General features: G+C 35.5%; 1 protein-coding gene across 3 annotated transcripts in view; it reads left to right on the top strand.

Moving 5' to 3' along the window:
* Positions 1 to 18,507, top strand: part of HYCC1 (hyccin PI4KA lipid kinase complex subunit 1) — a 98,825-nt gene that overhangs the window by 68,253 nt on the left and 12,065 nt on the right. For all 3 annotated transcript variants that reach the window (XM_059396728.1, XM_059396727.1, XM_059396729.1), the window contains 3 exons: positions 5,168 to 5,284; positions 8,473 to 8,560; positions 9,186 to 9,345. In XM_059396728.1, coding sequence (XP_059252711.1) covers positions 5,168 to 5,284; positions 8,473 to 8,560; positions 9,186 to 9,345 — 365 coding nt within the window. The remainder of the gene's footprint in view (positions 1 to 5,167; positions 5,285 to 8,472; positions 8,561 to 9,185; positions 9,346 to 18,507) is intronic.

The raw sequence follows: 18,507 nt of genomic DNA on the forward strand, positions 1-18,507 counted from the left end.
AAGTATTTGGACAACAATCCCAAAAGTTTACTTTTAGGCTGGGAATGAGAACAGTGTCTTTTAACAGAGAATGAGAATCATGGCAAGAGTTTTTATCACTTAAAAATAGATACTTAGAACTTCTCCAAGAAATGTATTTACGAAATATGCCTTCCAAAGGATTTTTATTTTATTTATTTTATTTATTTAATTTTATTATTTTAAAAAAGATTTTGTTTATTTATTTGTCAGAGAGCACAAGCAGGCAGGGTGGCAGGCAGAGGCAGAGAGAGAAGCAGGCTCCCTGCTGAGCAAGGAACCCCATGTGGAGCTTAATCCCAGGACCCTGGGATCATAACCTGAGCTGAAGGCAGCTGCTTAACTGACTGAGCCACTCATGTGTTTCTTTTTATTTTATTTATTTTAAAGATTTTATTTATTCGTCAGAGAAAGAGAGAGCACAACAAAGGATTTTTATTTTAATGTGGTTTATGAGTTTGGGAAACATCTATATGTGACCAGAGGGTAAATTTAATACAGAAATAGGAGTTAAACCACTCAGCTACTCTTTGGTAGATTTGGGTCCCTGTGTTTTGAATTTGTAAAGCAAAATAGAGAACTTCAGAACTTCAGGATATTCCTCTGATGAACAGAGGAGTTGGGCATTCATGGGGCATTGATACTCTTACTTTGTTTTACATTTTATTTAAATTCAATGAAGGATCTCTGAGAAAAGAATATCCTTAAATAGATCAGAGAACTGAAGAGTAAATCAGAGAATTCTTGATTATTAAAAGGAATGGAGAAAAGAGGGTCAAGAGGTACTTTCATCAGTTAATGATGCAGCTGGATAGGACTAGATTATTTTGGGTCTCAGCTCAAAGGTCATTTACTTGAAGAGGCCTTCCATGACCATCATCTTTCTAAAGTAACACCTCCTCACCCCAGTTTATTTTCTTTTAACATTTATAACACTATAATTACCTGGTTGGTTCATTTGGTATCTAGTCTGTCAACTGCTGGAACTTCATGAGGTCAGGAACTTTGATGTTTTATTCAGAGTTCGGAGAAGTGCCTGGCGTATGGTAGAAACCTAGTAACTATTTGTTGAATGAATGAAAAATAGATGATCTCTTCCATTTCAGATTTATGATCCATTAAGTACAATTAAGATTAAAGGAAATTAAAAAAAAGATGAAAGGAAATAGTTCTGTTTTTGCTTTTTAAAAAAAGATTTTATTTATTTTTTTGACAGAGCACAAGTAGGCAGAGAGGCAGGCAGAGGGGTAGGGGGAAGCAGCCTCCTTACTGAGCAGAGAGCCCGATGTGGGGCTCAATCCCAGGACCCTGATATGACCTGAGTGGCCGAAGGTAGAGGCTTAACCCATTGAGCCACCAGGTGCCCCTGTTTTTGCTTTTTAAAAGTCTTACATTGATAAATGCAAAATTCCTGCAGTCAGTTGCCACAAATGTGTAAAGTTTTAGTAGTTACGAAAAACTAACTGCTGTGGTTTGTTTGTGTTCCCCCAAAATTCATATGTTGAAATGTTAATGCCTAATGTGATGGTATTAGGATGGTATTAGGAGGTGCTTTCATAGCCAAGAGATGCCACAAAGTTCCTTGTTTCTTCTGCCATTGAGAATACTATAACATTGTGTACTTCCGACGAACTCAGAAGAAAGAACCCTTTCCCAGTTTTTCTGTGAAAAACCAGGCAGCAAAAACACTTTGCTGTTGCCAGCCGGAGGCCTCTACAAACCCATCTGTGGTCATGTTTGTTAGTGTTATTGAAAGAGTGCTTAAATATTGGTTTGGCAGTTAAAGATAAATAATGATAACTTAAATGATATTTCTTTCTCTTTCACATAAAAGTCCAAGCTGGTAGATGGTCTGGGGGTAGATCGGCTCTGTGTCTAAGGTATTCAGGCTCCTTCTTGATTGAGATTCTGCCATTCCCTAGGATGTTCCTCTTCTCTGTATGGTGATGGATCACTATTTTTTAATCTACCTTCCATATCCTGCAAACAGGAGGAAAGAGAGAGTGGGAGGCATGAAACTGTTTTTTAAGGGAGCAACCTGGAAGTTGCACCATTTCAGCTAGCAAACTGTTGTCCAGAACTAGTTATATTGTCACCCTTAGATGGAAGGAAGGCCAGAAAATGTGATCTCTAATAGGTGGCCATTGTTCTCGTTAAAATTGGTTGGGGAGAGTGAAGGAGAGGGTACCTTACATATGTTATTAAGTGGAAGAAGGGAAAAAAATAGATGTTAGGGTATTGACCTCTTGTCACAGGTAATTTTTACCACAATCACATGATTATACTTGATGACATAGAGGAAGACCAGTTCCTAAAGGTAAGAGGGATAGAGGTGCTATTAATAGAAGACGCTGGTGACAGGAAAAAGTAACATCTATACCATGTATCTACAAATCAGCATATCAGAAACTTAGCATCTTCTAAAACAGTGTGTCTTATTTGTCCAAGTTCATTTAATACCACTGTCATCCAACCAGCTATCCAAACTAAATGTGGTAATAATGTTACACTCCTCTTGTTTCTTCAGTATCACCCCAAGATTATACTTCCTAGGTGGGAGTTTCTCCTTCTCCCCACAATTACTTGTTTAGTTCAGGTCACCTTCATCTCACTCATGGGATATTTTGACAGTCTGCTCTCCAGTTGCAGTGCCCTGTTCTGATGTAGCCTGAGTGATATTATTAAAAGACCAATCTGATCATGTCATTCCCTTGTTAAAACAACAAAACAAAAACTTTCAGTTGCTTTCCATTGCCTGCACGATGAAACCTCTCAAATTATAAGATATGCCATAAACTGACCCCTGTTATTTTCTAGTGTCTGAGCATTCTATCCTACCATTATTGTCTCAGTCTATTTGGTGTCATGCTGTTTTATTAGAAAACTTCACTGTTTTTGCCCACTCCTGTATTTTCACCAGGAAGCCTTCTCTGACCCTCTACTTCTTCCACTAGAGTTTGCCACTGTTTCCTTTTGCTACCTCTGTAACTTATTCATTGTAGGTATTTGTTTACTCTGCCGTCTCCATGACTAGATTGTGCATCCCTGAGGTAACTACATCTTTCATCTGTATTCCTAGTGTCTGACACATTATAAATCTCTAAAAATATTTATTGAATGAATAAATGAATTAATTGAAAAAATCCTATCTTTTATATATCGGTTCTCTGTTATTGACCATCATCCCTATCATAAAGGTATACAGGGTGTAAGAAAATGAAATTTTTCTGAGTTTCCTTTTTTAGATAATAGAGGAGTTTCTAGGCTAGTTTGGGAACAAACAAAATTCAAGTTGGTTTTATTTCATATATAGTTAATTTTTTTCCAGTTTTTATTTTAGGCATCTCAGGCTGCTATAACACATTACCATAGGCTAGATAGCTTAAACAGTAGATGTTTATATCTCACACTTTTTGCTGAGCAGTCTAAGATTAGGTGACCAGCATATCTGGTTCCTGGTGAAGGCCCTCTTCCTGGCTTACAGGAAACTGCCCTCCTCACTGTGTCATTCACATGGCAGAGAGTGAGTTCTGGTCTCTCTTCCTCTTTGACTAAGGGCACTAAACCCACCATGGAGACTCCCATCCTTGTGACCTCATTTAAACATAGTGGGCCACCACCAAATACCATCACACTGAAGTATTAGGGCTTTAGTATATGAACTTGGGGGAAAACACAAATATTTAATCCATAAATATCCCTGCTCCTTTTTGCTCTCTCTCTCTCTCTCTTTTTTCTTTTTTTAAGATTTTATTTATTTGACAGAAAGAGAGAGGTCACAAGTAGGCAGAAAGGCAGGCAGAGAGGGAGGAGGAAGCAGGCTCCATGCTGAGCAGAGAGCCCTATGAGGGTTTTCATCCCAGGACCCTGAGATCATGACCTGAACTGAAGGCAGAGGCTTAACCAACTGAACCATCCAGGCACCCCTCCTTTTAACTCTTGATTCAAAAGAGTTCTAAGATCTCCTCAATATCAAATTTTTATTTTTACTTCAAAGTTACTTTGAATTAATGATATTCTCGAGGGCCTGTTTTTGAAATGGTCTGTGGTATGCTTGAGAATGTTTAAATGAAGGCTTAGATTCAGTCTATTGACTAATAATATGTTAAGTGAAGGTTTATTATATCAACCACAAGACATTATGAGAAAACAGCTCTTTCCCAGTTTTATTAAAATTAAAAACTTATTATTTAAAAGCAGTGCATGTTGGTCATAGAAAATTTAGAAAATATATATAAAGAAGAAAATAAGTCTATAATCTCACTCTATGACTTTGTATATGATGTTTTTGTAGTGACAAACAGCATTCACCTATTTGTTTATTACAAAATGGGAGCGGGTTTCATGCCTTACTTTGTACAGTTTTTCTCCCGGTGCCATTTAAACAGTCTTTCAAAACATCATGTTTAATTGTTTCATAGTATTCCCTGAATTATTTATATAATTGGTCCTCTGTTTTGGACTTTAGGTGGGTTCCTATTTAATATAGTAAATGCACCTTAACATTTGTACTCCTTAAATATCCTTCACTGTAATAAGTACTTTAAATTTCAATTGTGTTCATGGTAGTTTCTTTTTTAAAAATTAGTAAGATCTATTGGTCTTTCTGTAGGACTCTACCTTTGATGTCATGCAAAGATATGTAATGATTTTCTTATGTTTTATTTCTTTTTAACATTAAAAATTTCAATCTATCTGAAATTTATTAATGATGTATTTTGAGAGACTTGAGTCTAATTTTAGAGTATTTTCTTGGAGGCTGCACTTTGTGTCAAGAACTTTGTCAGCAATAGAAGATCAGACCATAGATCTATTTATGATAATACCACAGTTCAGGTAATGGATTTTATGGTAACTAAAAATTTTTACTTATTCGATAAGACTAAAATTAGTGAGCCAATTCTGAGAATCTGGTTCACTTACTATGTAATAATATACCTCTAGCTTTATACATTCAACTCCTCCCCCTCCCCTGTTTCACTTGCTCAGGAAAATGTTACAGATGGATGTTCTGTTTGGAAAGATTCTATGTTTCATAGCTATTAGGTTTTTTATGAGAGCATACCTAGTACATTGTTGGCTTATAAATGTTAAAAAATAAATTACCAGAATTTTTACCAATTTTGCAAACATATTTTGTTTTTTCTAGAATCTGTGTTTGTGGCTATCCCCGACAACATGTAAGAAAATACAAAGGTATAAGTAGCAGGATACCAGTTTCTTCAGGATTCATGGTGCAGATGTTAACAGGGATTTATTTTGCCTTGTAAGTTTATTTAATATGCAAAGTCAATCTTTGATCTCTTTGAAAAAATCATAGTCTGTTGTTTTATTGTTATTATAAACTTACTGGATAGATAATCAGCATCTTTTTATGAAAGAATATGAATCAAGATCTTTTTTTTTTAAGATTTTATTTATTCATCTGAAAAAGTGACAGAGATTGCAGGTAGGGCAAGGGGCAATGGGAGAGGGACAAGCAGACTCCCTGCTGAGCAGGAAGCCTGACACAGTGCTCAATCCCAGGACCCTGAAATCATGACCTGAGCCAAAGTCAGATACTTAACTGAGCCACCTGGGTGCCCCATATATGAATCTAGATCTTGATAATAGTTTTATTACTTAAAATATATCTCAATGTTCTAGAGAATTTGTAACCATCTATAAAACATTTTATCTTTCTTTATCTCAAGGACAGAATGAAAATTAGCAACACCCACATATACTCACAGTTTCTTTCTTCATTACTCTTTCTTTTTTGCTGTAATTTCCAAATAGTTTTTTTTTCCCAATGAAGACCTTTTTCCATTTCCAGAAATCTTAACTCTTGAAAAACATCTTAGGGCCTCTTTGATCACAAGTAGCTTATTATTACTATTAATTTCTAATATTAATGCTCAGTCTTACTTAATGCCTTGGATACTAGTATTTTTCTTTAAACCCTATTTTCTTCTACACATATCTTATTATACTTTGCCTTATATTCATTTGATACCTTAACTTTTCTTAGTAGATTATAAACTTCCTGACTGAAGGTAGAATTAATGATCTTTAGACTAAATACGGCCTGCTGCCAGGTTTCTTACAAGTTTTATTAACATACACTTATACCTGTTTACATAATGCCTATGGCTGATTTTGTGCTACCATGACAGAGATGAGTGGTTGCAAAAGAAATTGCATGGCCCAGAAGCCTGAAGTATTTATTGTCTAGCCCTTTAAGAAAAAGTTTATTGACCCTCATGTTAGGCCATTAGTATTGTCCCACAGCTCTTGGATGCTCTAATCTATTTTATTTTCTGTCTTTATTGCTTTGTGTTTCAGATTTAGTAATTTCTGTTGACCTATCTTCACATTCATTAATTCTTTTCTTGATGATGTTGAGTCTATTAATGAGTCCACTAGCAGGGTTCTTCATTTCTGTTACTGTGTGTTTTATTTCTAGTCTTTTCATTTGACTCTTTCTTATGGTTCCCATCTCTCTGCTGAAATCACCATCTGTTCATACATGTTTTCCATCTTTTCCACCTTTAGTATATTAATCATAGTTATTTTAACTTCCCTGGTAACTATACAATCTGAACCATTTCTGAATTTGGTTCTATTGTTGTCTCTTGACAATGGATTGTTTTCTTCTTGATTTTGTGTGCCTTGTAATATTTGATTGATTATCATTTTGTTCATGGATAGAGTAGTAGTGACTGAGGTAAATATTATTTATGCCTGGAAATGGCACATCTCTTTTCTTCCAGGCTTCTAGTGGAGTTATTATAGGCAAGAGTGAGCTGAGGTTGGATTTTGTTGTTGCTGAGGTTACCATCATGGCACCACCTATTTCAGATTCCTCTCCTGGTACCTGGAAGTTAGGGTGTAAGCTGGATTGTTGGAGCGGTTTTCTCAATGTTCTTGGTTTCTCCTCGCTTTTAGCTTTCCCTGTGTGTCTGCACCAAAGAAATGGTCTTTCTCCATGTTCTTTTCCCTCCTTCAGCAATAGAGTGCGGTTGCTTGTTTCTGAATGTGTACTGGCCTGGGTGGGGTGTTTGGGGGAAGTGGTAGTTCTCTGCTGTCCTCATCCAGCCTCAGTTATAAGCAGGACGTATGTCCCAGCATCTGAGGTTGGGGGAATGAGGTAGCTTTTCAGGGATCCTGTCTCTCCTCCAGTGGTAAGAGACCTCTAGTGGTCTCAACATAGGACAGTCTCCTGATCCTTTCCCACAGGTAGAGGTGTTTTGTTTTGTTCTTTTTTTTTTCTTTTTCCTTCCCTCACAGCTGCAGTAAATCTTCACCTCTGCCCTTGGGGTGAAAAGGTTTGCTGCTCTTTCCCCAAAGGCTTTAAAACTTTTGTTTCACATGAGAAAAAGGTCTGGCTGGATCTTCAGGCCTTTCTTACTCAGGTGGCCATTCTCCTTTACGCCTGAACTACCAAGAGCAACTTTCTTTGGTCCCTCGCCTTGCCCCCAGTTTCTCTTATGAGTGCCTAGAGGAGGTTTGTGGAAAAGAGCTTGTAAGTAAGTGTGAGCTCCCCTATGTATCTGCTCCTAGACTTTCTTTACACTCATGCTGGCCCACACTGGGCTTTTAGCAGTTTGTTTAAAAGTTTTGCTGAAGTCTTCTTTCCTGCTTGCATTGTGGTCTATCTCTCCTTAGAGGCATCTCTCTGCCCTTAGGTTTCAGGCTATGTGACTACCTTGTGATTTTAGTTCCTTGCTGAATTAATGGAAAGATATGATTTTATAGATTATCTGACTTTTTCTTATTTTTAGGGTGGGAACAATGCTCTTTCCATTTTTTAGGCCTCACTTGCACTCTTGATATAATTCATTTCTTTTCTTTTGTTGTTGTTGTTCTTGTCAGATGACCGAGCCACTATTTGTCCATTTTTATCATTTACCTAATTTCTAGAGTTTGGCCATATCTTTGAAAATTAATATACATACACACTTCCCCCCCAATATCTCTCTGGTATTTGCAGCATATATCATCTGTACTTCTAATGACTGTCAGAATGCAAAGAAGTTACTACTTAAGATACTGTAGCCACAGTAGTTATAGATTCTCATGAAAACTGTGGGAGTTACAGAGTAATTTGACCATTAAATGTTCTGAACATTATTCTAAGGTATATAATTTATTATGCTCTGACTTGCTTTGAAAGTGTAAAATCCTTTGAGATTGCCTCACTTTTTTGCTATCTGATCTATAAATGGACATGTTCTTTAGAGAAGAAATATATACCTATAAAATTTTCCTTGCTATTAATATTAATAGGCTTTCAGATGCAATTGAAAGGAATTTTAAAAAATTTTAAAACATAAAAATATGTTTTTAAAGAGTGGAATGCTAAGCAATGTGCTAATGTTATCTATTACTTTACTCCTTAAAGAGTTTCTCATTGTATTTTCTTCAAATATATAGAATTAATTGAAAATAATTATACTTTATTTAATTTTGCAGTTATAATGGAGAATGGGATCTAGCTCAAAAAGCACTGGATGATATTATATACAGAGCTCAGCTAGAATTATATCCAGAACCATTGTTGGTAGGTGCCTCACTTTTTAATGTAAATTTTATAATTTAAAATTTCTCAATTTAGAACTATAAATTGAGAAGTAGCCATTCATAGTGCATTAATGTCATTAAACTCAGTGATTCATGCTTCTGTTATACTAGGAAAATTTTATCCTTGAAAAGGTATTTATAATTTGAGAATTTCATTAAATTAACTTCTTGGATACTTTTAAATTTATAAGAATGTTTTCCTTAACATGCTAGAGCTACATTTATTAATTAGCATTTGGTGTTTGGAAACATAATTTCAATATTTTGAAATTTTAAATTTCATCATTTACATATTTTTTTAAAGATTTTATTTATTTATTAGAGAGACGGAGAGAGAGCACAAGCAGGCAGAGCAGCAGGCAGAGGGAGAAGCAGGCTCCCTGCTGAACAGGGAACCCGATGCAGGGCTTGATCCCAGGATTCTGGGATCATGACCTGATCCGAAGGCAGCCACTTAACCGACTGAGCCAACCAGGTGCCCCTACATATTAATACCTTGGAGAAAATATTCTTCTTAAAAACAGTTAACATTTGGCATTTTGTTTTACATAAGCGTGTAACATATCTGTTAATACCAGTCTTAAACCATATATTTTTTTTCTTAGGTTGCTAATGCCATAAAAGCTTCACTGCCTCATGGTGCCATGAAATCTAATAAGGAGGGTGCAAGATGTATTCAAGTTGAAATCACACCAACTTCCTCTAGAATATCAAGAAATGCAGTAACCAGCATGTCAATAAGAGGTCATAGGTGGAAAAGACATGGTAAGAAATAAAAAAGTCTTCAAATTAGAGGATTGTTGATTCTATCACATTTTTGTCTTTACTTACAGTGCTATACTTTTTAATTTATTAAATAATATTGTGGTGGCATGGAAGAAAAAGCTGTTGGATCACCTTTAAGCCCTAAATTATTATCCACAAGTGATAAGCAGTAAGGCAAATATAGCCCCTTATGTTACATATATGAATGTAAATTTATTTAAACATTGTATTGGTTTTTAAATTTTATCTCAATAGAATAGGAGACCAGGAAAATGAATGTTAAAATTATTCACACATGGGTTTCTATTCAAAACTATCTGCAAATATTCTTTAGTGTTTCTTCTCAGCAAACTCTTTGGCAAGTAAACTTGCATGTTGAAGTAGAACAACTGATAGGGACTTTGACATTTTCTTTTGTACTTCCTGGTTAAGAATGCCATCATATTGATGGCAACTCTGGCTAGGCCTTTCTATTTCCTCAATGTTAATTTTCTTCCAGGACTTTTGTTTTAATATTCCTCCTTGACTGCTTCATTTTATTACTGAAAAATTCTATGGTAAATTAATTTTATGTATCATGGCTTTCTCAATGCTTTCCCGCTTCTCTCCCTTTTCTTATAATTTATTATTTTTATTTAATTCCTTATTCTTTTTATAACTCCCTTCCTACCTACAAGTTATTGTAGTGGCAAGAATCAGTGTAAGATTACTGTCATCTACCTCAGAAGGTAATCAATAGTAGGGTAAGAAGCAAAAGCCACTTGTTTGCCCCAAGCAAACACATATATTACTCTATTTTCTTGTAAACTGGTGAAATGTAGCTCCTTTTGGTATATTTGGTTTCCATTGTCTCTATGGTCTCTGCAGAGAAGATACCGAAGTGAGAAGAATATTATTCATGGTGAAAGAGAGAGTTGGTGATGAGAACATTGTTCCTACTTAGGAGTTCTAAGAGATAGTATGTATAAAGAATGATAATGGAAAATTCCAATTTAACCAATAATTGTTTTTAGTCTTATTTTTTAAAGTAGTATGATAATTCTTGAAATTTCTTTAGGAAGTAATAAAAGAGGTGGTAATGTTTGCCATTAGCAAGGCAAATGATGCTATGTTTTAAAACGTTCAGAGTCTAACCATACTTCAGTTTCTTTAGTGAAAATATGCTACTGAATGGGACTAGATTATAGGCCAAAAGTCATTTAATTAGTATGGTGGCATCCTAGAGATCAATCTTCTGTTTTGGCATTAAGAGTTGAAAATAGGCACAAAGGCAATGAACCAGATCATGTAGGTCACTGTGGCCATAATTGCTCCCAAACTACTACAGGAAATGCAAGAATGAATTTTAATTTCTTTCCCACATTTCCTTCTTGCTCCTTAGGTGACTATAGGGGGAATTAGAAAAAAATATATAGGTTATGCAGTTAAAAATGTGAAATATTGAAGTTCGATTAAATTCGTGTATGTGTGTGAGAGAAAGAGGTGTGTGTATGTATCCATGCATGCATTTAACAGAATAAGATGTTTACCCTGCAGTAAAATGGAAGCAATTTTCTAGAAGTAGTTTATAGGAATAAAGTTCAGAAATAAGACAAAAGACTACTCGAATATGTTGTATCTATTAGATTCTTACATATCTTCCAAATTTCATTTTGTCTGCCACTTGAGGGGTTGGTTCTATGTCTCAAGGCTATAGCCTCATTAAAGTAATCTTCCTTATCTTCCTTATCACCTATCCCCTGACACTCTCTCCAACCTTAAAACTGTAACACTTGGGCAATTCTGCGGTGACAAAAAAATCACAGATGAGGATTTAGAATAGAGTGAACTATAAAAAAAGGAAGTCAGGTTCATGTCTTGGAACAGAGGCAGAATATGGCGTATCTCCCTTTTATCCAATGACCAAAATGCTACTCTAAGATACTCACTTATCTCCACAGGTATGTTGCATTCTCCTTTTTTATGGTAGCCTTGGTTTTCCTTCCCAGAGCAGTATTTTTCACTGTTACCCTGTCCTGTTGAATTAAAAGCTACTGTTTTCCACCTTTCTAATCCTGTTTACTACTTTGAACACCTTATTATATTCTGAGCTAACCAGCATTGGCTTCTTGTGGGGAAGATAGGTAACTTTGTGATAGCTGTTAAATATATAGACAACAATCCCCAAGTTATAAATGGATTTTTAACTTTGTTTATATATAAATTATATTTATTCCATTTATATGTTCCTTATATAAATTTTAGCAAAATTTTATTAATACATTAAATTTTGCAGAAATAATGTTAAAGGGTTTGCAGATCCAGGGGGACCCACAAAAGCCTTTCATCCTATAATGTTTCTGAAGCATAGGATGTAGGTTTAGTTTGAGTATGTGAAAACACATTTAGAGTTTCTTTATTTGATGATCCTCTACATTGTTTCCTGTTGCACCTATATCCTTACCACTCCCTTACTATACCAACCCTCCCAGGAGGAAGGATTTCTTCTCAGATGCTGAACTGTATCACACAGTAGGAACATGGAATATGCACCTTTAAGACTGTGGTAATAAGAGCTGGGGAAAGAGAAGGAACAAGAAACATGAACTTTAAGGAATATTCTTTTTATCCCCTTGTCTCTTTTTTTGTTATTGCCAGTTGCCAGGAAAGAAAAAAGCTATTTGTCTTTTTTTCTTTCCTTGGGTCTCTCTCCTTTTTCTTTTTTCTTATATTTATGTCTTTTTTAAGAATTGAGATATAATTGACATACATTATATTAGTTGTGGGTATACAACATAATTATTATATATATATTTATATTTATATATATAGCAAAATGATTACTACTCTAGAGTCTATCAAGTCTAGTTAACATCCATTGCCGCACAGTTACACATTTTTTTGTGTGTGATGAGAACTTTTAAGATCTACTCTGTTAGCAACTTTCTTTCTTTCTTTTTTTAAGGTTTTATTTGTTTAATTGACAGAAAGAGAGATCACAAGTAGGCAGAGAGGCAGGCAGGGGTTGGGGGAAGCAGGCTCCCTGCTGAGCAGAGAGCCCAATGTGGGGCTCGATCTCAGGACCCCGAGATCATGAAGGCAGAGTCTTAACCCACTGAGCCACCCAGGTGCCCCAGTTAGCAACTTTCAAATATACAGTATAGTATTATTAACTATAGTCACCTTATATCCTAACATTCCCAGGACGTACTTATTTTATAACTGGAGGTTTATACCTGTCGACTATCTTTACTATCTTTACCATTTTGCTTCCCACACCCTGCCCCCTACCCCTGCCTCTGGCAACCACTAACCTGTAGCCTGTATCTATGAGCTTGGTTTGTTTGTGTTCTACATATAAGTGAGATCTATGGAATTTGTCTTTTCACTTTCCTTAGCATAATGTACTCAAGGTCCATTTATTGCAAATGACAGGATTTCCTTCTTTTTTATGGCAGCATAATATGTCATTATATATATGGTGCATTTTCTTCATCCAACCATTGACAGACATTTAGGTTGCTTCCATATTTATGTCTATTTATTGCCTGTCTTCTTTTTTCTCCTTTTTCTAGCCTATCTGGGGAGAAAAGGGGAGGAGTAAAACAGGCTCTCACGAGCAGAACTTTCTTTTTTTGTTTACTTTCTTTCCATCTCTTTTTATTACTAAAGAATATAGATAATTAAGCCATATGAACATATTAGTATGTTTGCATATCTGATCACCCCAAATTACAAACACAATAAATGGAACAATTAACAATTATTGTGCTAACAAACACAGTAAATGGAACAATTAATCACATATATTCTTTTATTTGTAACAGAAAAAACTTGTTATCCTTATAGCAAAAACTAATTAATACTTTAGTGGTTTTAAAACTAATTTGGGGGGTGCTCAGTGGGTTAAAGCCTCTGCCTTTGGCTCAGGTCATGATCCCAGGGTTCTGGGATCGAGCCCTGCATCAGGCTCTCTGCTTGGCGGGGAGCCTGCTTCTACCCCTCTCTCTCTGCCTGCCTCTCTGCCTACTTGTGATCTCTGTCTGTCAAATATATAAATAAAATCTTTAAAAAAAAACATAAAACTAATTTAGAACAGTTTTTCTTTTTTTTTTTTAAGATTTTATTTATTTATTAGAGCTCACAAGCAGGCAGAGAGAAGGGCAGAGGCAGGCTTTCTGCTGAGCAGAGAGCCTGATTCAGGGCTCAGTCTCAGGACCCTGAGATCATGACCTGAGCTGAAGGCAGAGGCTTAACCCACTGAGCCTCCCAGGTACACCAGTTTTTATTTCTTACATTAAATTTTTTTTCTGAGGTCTTTTAGAATGTTGCGTATCCACCATTCTTTTCTTTAAGTTAAGAATTGTCCAAAATTTACATTTTAATAGAAAGTATTCTTTTGGAAAGTAAAAAAAATTAATAGCTTTAACACTTCCACACATTTCAGAACATGTATTCCTTGCCATGGTCTTATTACTATTGAATAACAGCCCAGATTTCTAGGATTATATTTTGACCAGTTTAATTGCTTGGCCCTATATTTATTATATAATAATTGATAGTAGATTTATTTTTTAGAGCAGTTTTAGGCTCACAGCAAATTCGAATGTAAAGTACAATACTCATATACCTTCTGACCTCACCCCCCCAATACACACATATATCCTTCTCCACTATTAATACTCTGCACCAGAGTTATATTTGCAAAGCCCTGTAATTTTAATTTGAACCAGACAGTGTATCCTCATATCACTAAAGAGAATGGCTTTTAAAGAAAATTTGGTTTCTACTGAGATACTAATTTAGAGAGACATTTTGACAATTAGTATGTTTGCCTAATTTTCCCCACTTCTCACTTGATTATCGTAAGATTGTACTGACTTGGCTTAACTTAATGGTATGTCTTCAAACTTTTTAAACTTGAGTATAAATTTCTGAGAAAAGTGTAATGACTTTATGATTCCATGCCAATACAAATGGAAAATGAAATTATAGTGTAGGACTGTTGCTTTTGACTTTTAAGGATCATAATTTCAGAAATAGTAGTTTTATTTATATATTACTAATTATTTTAAGCATATCATGTTTCACTTAGCCTATATTTTTTAAACCTAGATATTCAGACCACCTAGAGATTGAAGGCTATTTAGAAGTCATAATTTGAAGGTAAAATGCAACTACGAAAGGATAATAGTAGAATAAATATTTTAAAAGGATTAAGTTAAGGAATGAGTAGGAGTGAGTAGGTTATGACCATAACAAGAATCAAAATGAAATTTCCAATAAGAAAAAGAAGATAAAATAATGAGATAATTTATTAATTTTTTAAAATTAATAACAAAAATGCAATTCTATTAAACATTTCCTTTTAAAAATAAACAGAAATAGCTTAAAGGAAAACTTAAAGTATTTCTCTACAATTATGCTTCAGTTCTATAGTCATTCTTAAATGTTACTTCTAAAAGCTATCTTCATCATCCACCATTTCACCTATAGCCCTTTTTAAAAAATTTTAATTTTTTCAATGTTCCAAGATTCATTGTTTATGCACCACACACAGTGCTCCATGCAATACATGCCCTCCTTAATACTCACCACAAGGCTCACCTGTCCCCCTACCTCCCAGCTCCAAAACCCTCAATTTGTTTCTCAGAGTCCACAATCTCTCATGGTTCATTTCCCCATCTGATTTCCCCCAATTCACATTTCCCTTCCTTCTCCTAATATCCTCCATATTATTCCTTATACTTCACAAGTAAGTGAAACCATATGATAATTCCCTTTCTCTGCTTGACATATTTCACTCAGCATAATCTCCTCCATTCCAGTCCATGTTGATATAAAAATTGGGTATTCATCCTTTCTGATGGAGGTGTGATGTTCCATTATATATATGGACCATATCTTCCTTTTTTTTTTTTAAGATTTTTTATTTATTTGACAGAGAGAGAGAGAGATCACAAATAGGCAGAGAGGCAGGCAGACAGAGAGGGAGGAAGCAGGCTCTCCGCTGAGCGAGAGCCTGAGGTGGGGCTCGATCCCAGGACCCTGAAACCATGACCTGAGCCGAAGGCAGAGGCTTAGCCCACAGAGCCACCCAAGCACCCCTGGGCCATATCTTCTTTATCCATTCATCTGTTGAAGGGCATCTTGGCTCTTTCCACAGTTTGGTGATTGTGGCCATTGCTGCTATAAACACTGGGGTACAGATGGACCCTCTTTTCACTACATCTGTATCTTTGGGGTAAATACCCAGTAGTGCAATTGCAGAGTCATAGCAAAGCTCTATTTTTAATTTTTTAAGGAACCTCCACACTGTTTTCCGAAGTGGCTGCACCAACTTGCACTCCCACCAACAGTGTAAGAGGGTTCCCCTTTCTCCACATCCTCTCCAACACTTGTTGTTTACTGTCTTGTTAATTTTGGCCATGCCGACTGGTGTAAGGTGATACCTCAATGTGGTTTTGATTTGAATCTCCCTGATAGCCAATGACAATGAACATTTTTTCATGTGTCTGCTAGCCATTTGTATGTCTTCTGTGGAGAAGTGTCTGTTCATGTCCTCTGCCCATTTTTGACATGATTATCTGTTTTGTGTGTGTTGAGTTTGAGGTGTTCTTTATATATCTTGGATATCAGCCCTTTGTCTGTAGTGTCATTTGCGAATATCTTCTCCCATTCCGTGGGTTTCCTCTTTGTTTTGTTGACTCTTTCCTTTGCTGTGCAGAAGGTTTTGATCTTGATAAAGTCCCAGAAGTTCATTTTTGCTTTTGTTTCCTTTGCCTTTGGAGACACGTCTTGAAAGAAGTTGCTGTGGCCGATGTCCAAGAGGTTACTGCCTATGTTCTCCTCTAGGATATTGATAGATTCCTGCCTCACATTGAGGTCTTTTATCCATTTCAAGTTTATCTTTGTGTATAGTGTAAGAGAATGGTCGAGTTTCATTCTTCTATACATAGCCATCCACAATTTTCCAACACCATTTGTTGAAGAGACTGTCTTTTTTCCACTGGGTACTTTTTCCACCTTTGTTGAAGATTATTTGACTGTAGAGTTGCAGTTCCATACCTGGACTCTCTACTCTGTTCCACTGGTCTGTGTGACTGTTTTTGTGCCAGTTACCATGCTGTCTTGGTGATCACAGCTTTGTAGTAAAGCTTGAAATCAGGCAACATTATGTTTTCTTTTTTAACATTTCCTTAGTGATTCAGGCTCTCTTCTGGTTCCATGCAAATTTTAGGATTGTTTGTTCTAGCACTTTGAAAAATGCCGGTGGAATTTTGATTGGGATGGCATTGAAAGTATAGATTGCTCTGGGCAGTATAGACATTTTAACAACGTTTATTCTGATCCAAGAGCATGAAATGCTTTTCCATATTTTTTGTCTTTTTCAATTTCTTTCATGAGTGCTCTGTAGTTCCTCTAGTACAGATTCTTTACCTCTTTGGGTAGGTTGAATGTCATAAGTCTTGAGATGGAACATTTATTTTTGCAAATCTGATTTTATGACTTACTGAGAAAACTATTAAGTTGAGAAACAAAATTGCTGATAGTTATAAAAGCATTTTGAAAAACACAGAAATCATAATTTTAAACTCAAATGTGGTGAACTTTAAAGAGTTGGCTATTGGAATTTCACATCTGCAAATAGAAATGTATAATACTTAGGTTTTTATTTTAAAAGTTGTCTTACTTGTTAAGGAAATTTAGAAAAAATATTTGGCAGTTTTATAAAAAGGTTTAAATGTTTTTAGTATCATTTTGAGAAGCTCCATTATTTTCAGATTCTAAAATGGTATTTGAGGAACAAATTTTCCTTTCCCAATATAAATAGTAAAACATTTGGACCAAAAATAAGCATTTCCTTCTGACCAAAGTTAGTATTGCATGAATTTTAACTGGCACTCTTGATATGGAGCTTTATAATCATGGAGGACAAAATAAAATAGGAAATATTAGATGACTCAAAGAAAAAGAACATATTAACCAGAGCTAAAATATCACATTGTCCATTCGATACCTTTAAGCATTAAACTAAAGAGGAAAGTCTCAGAATCCTGGCTTAGCCAACTTTAGAAGAAAATAAAACAAAACAAAAAACTAAGTTTATTTCTAGGTAAAATACTTTTCTACATAGAGAAGCAAAATATTTCAGAATTATTGATCCTACGAGACAAAAACACTTATTTATAAATTTTTGTGTTCTACATTTTTTATTAAGGAGACCTTATATTAAAGAGATTTTGCTATGATTAAAGAATTTATTATTTATTATTACTTATCATTGAGCACTACCCTTTCTCCTGCTCCCCAACTACCACCTTTGTAGGAGCATTTGTTACATGTTGCACACAGAAGAAGAAATAAGCTTTTGTAGATAGTTTTGGTCTTTCTGGCTTTGAAGATCTTTAATCATCGTGAAGGATGCCAGTGGGTCTGGCAGCATCCATATGTTGCAAATATCAAAGGCTTTTTGTTTTTATTTTTTTTAAAGATTTTATTTATTTGTTTGACAGATCACAAGTAGGCAGAGAGGCAGGCAGAGAGAGAGGGGGAAGAAGGCTTCCCATTGAGCAGAGGGCCCGATGGCAGGGCTTAATCCCAGGACCCTGAGATCATGACCTGAGCCTAAGGCAGAGGTTAACCCAGGCATGCCCCCCTCTTTTTTTTTTTAACTTGAGACTTAATAAAGATGACGAAAGAAGTTGTTGAAAGTGACTGAATCCACCTCAGTAAGAACTGTTTCGTTTTTTATATACACAACAAATGCGAAAGACTTGACTGATCTTTACTTAAGGAAACTGGGAATAGCTTCTAACCAATATGTATTATAAATAAAACATTCTAGTCCATACTGTGTTTTACTTTGTGCCCAGGTTGCTATTTTCTTACTTGTAAAGTCTACTTCTGGCTTCAGGACTTGTGTTTCTAAGTCCTAGTATTTGTTAATGTCCTTGCTCAGAGTGCAGCCCTTTAACTTTGGGGGGTCCTTATTTTGTGTTCCTGTGGCAGCTCTGATTTCCTCTAATCTGCCTTGCAAATTACTGGCCCAGGCTATAGATTGTTTAGAGTGCTGTTGTTTTTTTCCAACCCAGGACACACTTCATGTTCATTATTTTGTATTACACAAATATGACTTCTGTTGCTAAGAAATGCTAATAACATACACACAGTTTGTGTACC

The sequence above is a fragment of the Mustela nigripes genome, chromosome 4 (genome assembly GCF_022355385.1).
Source record: "Mustela nigripes isolate SB6536 chromosome 4, MUSNIG.SB6536, whole genome shotgun sequence".
In the NCBI taxonomy this organism is placed as follows: Eukaryota; Metazoa; Chordata; class Mammalia; order Carnivora; family Mustelidae; genus Mustela; species Mustela nigripes.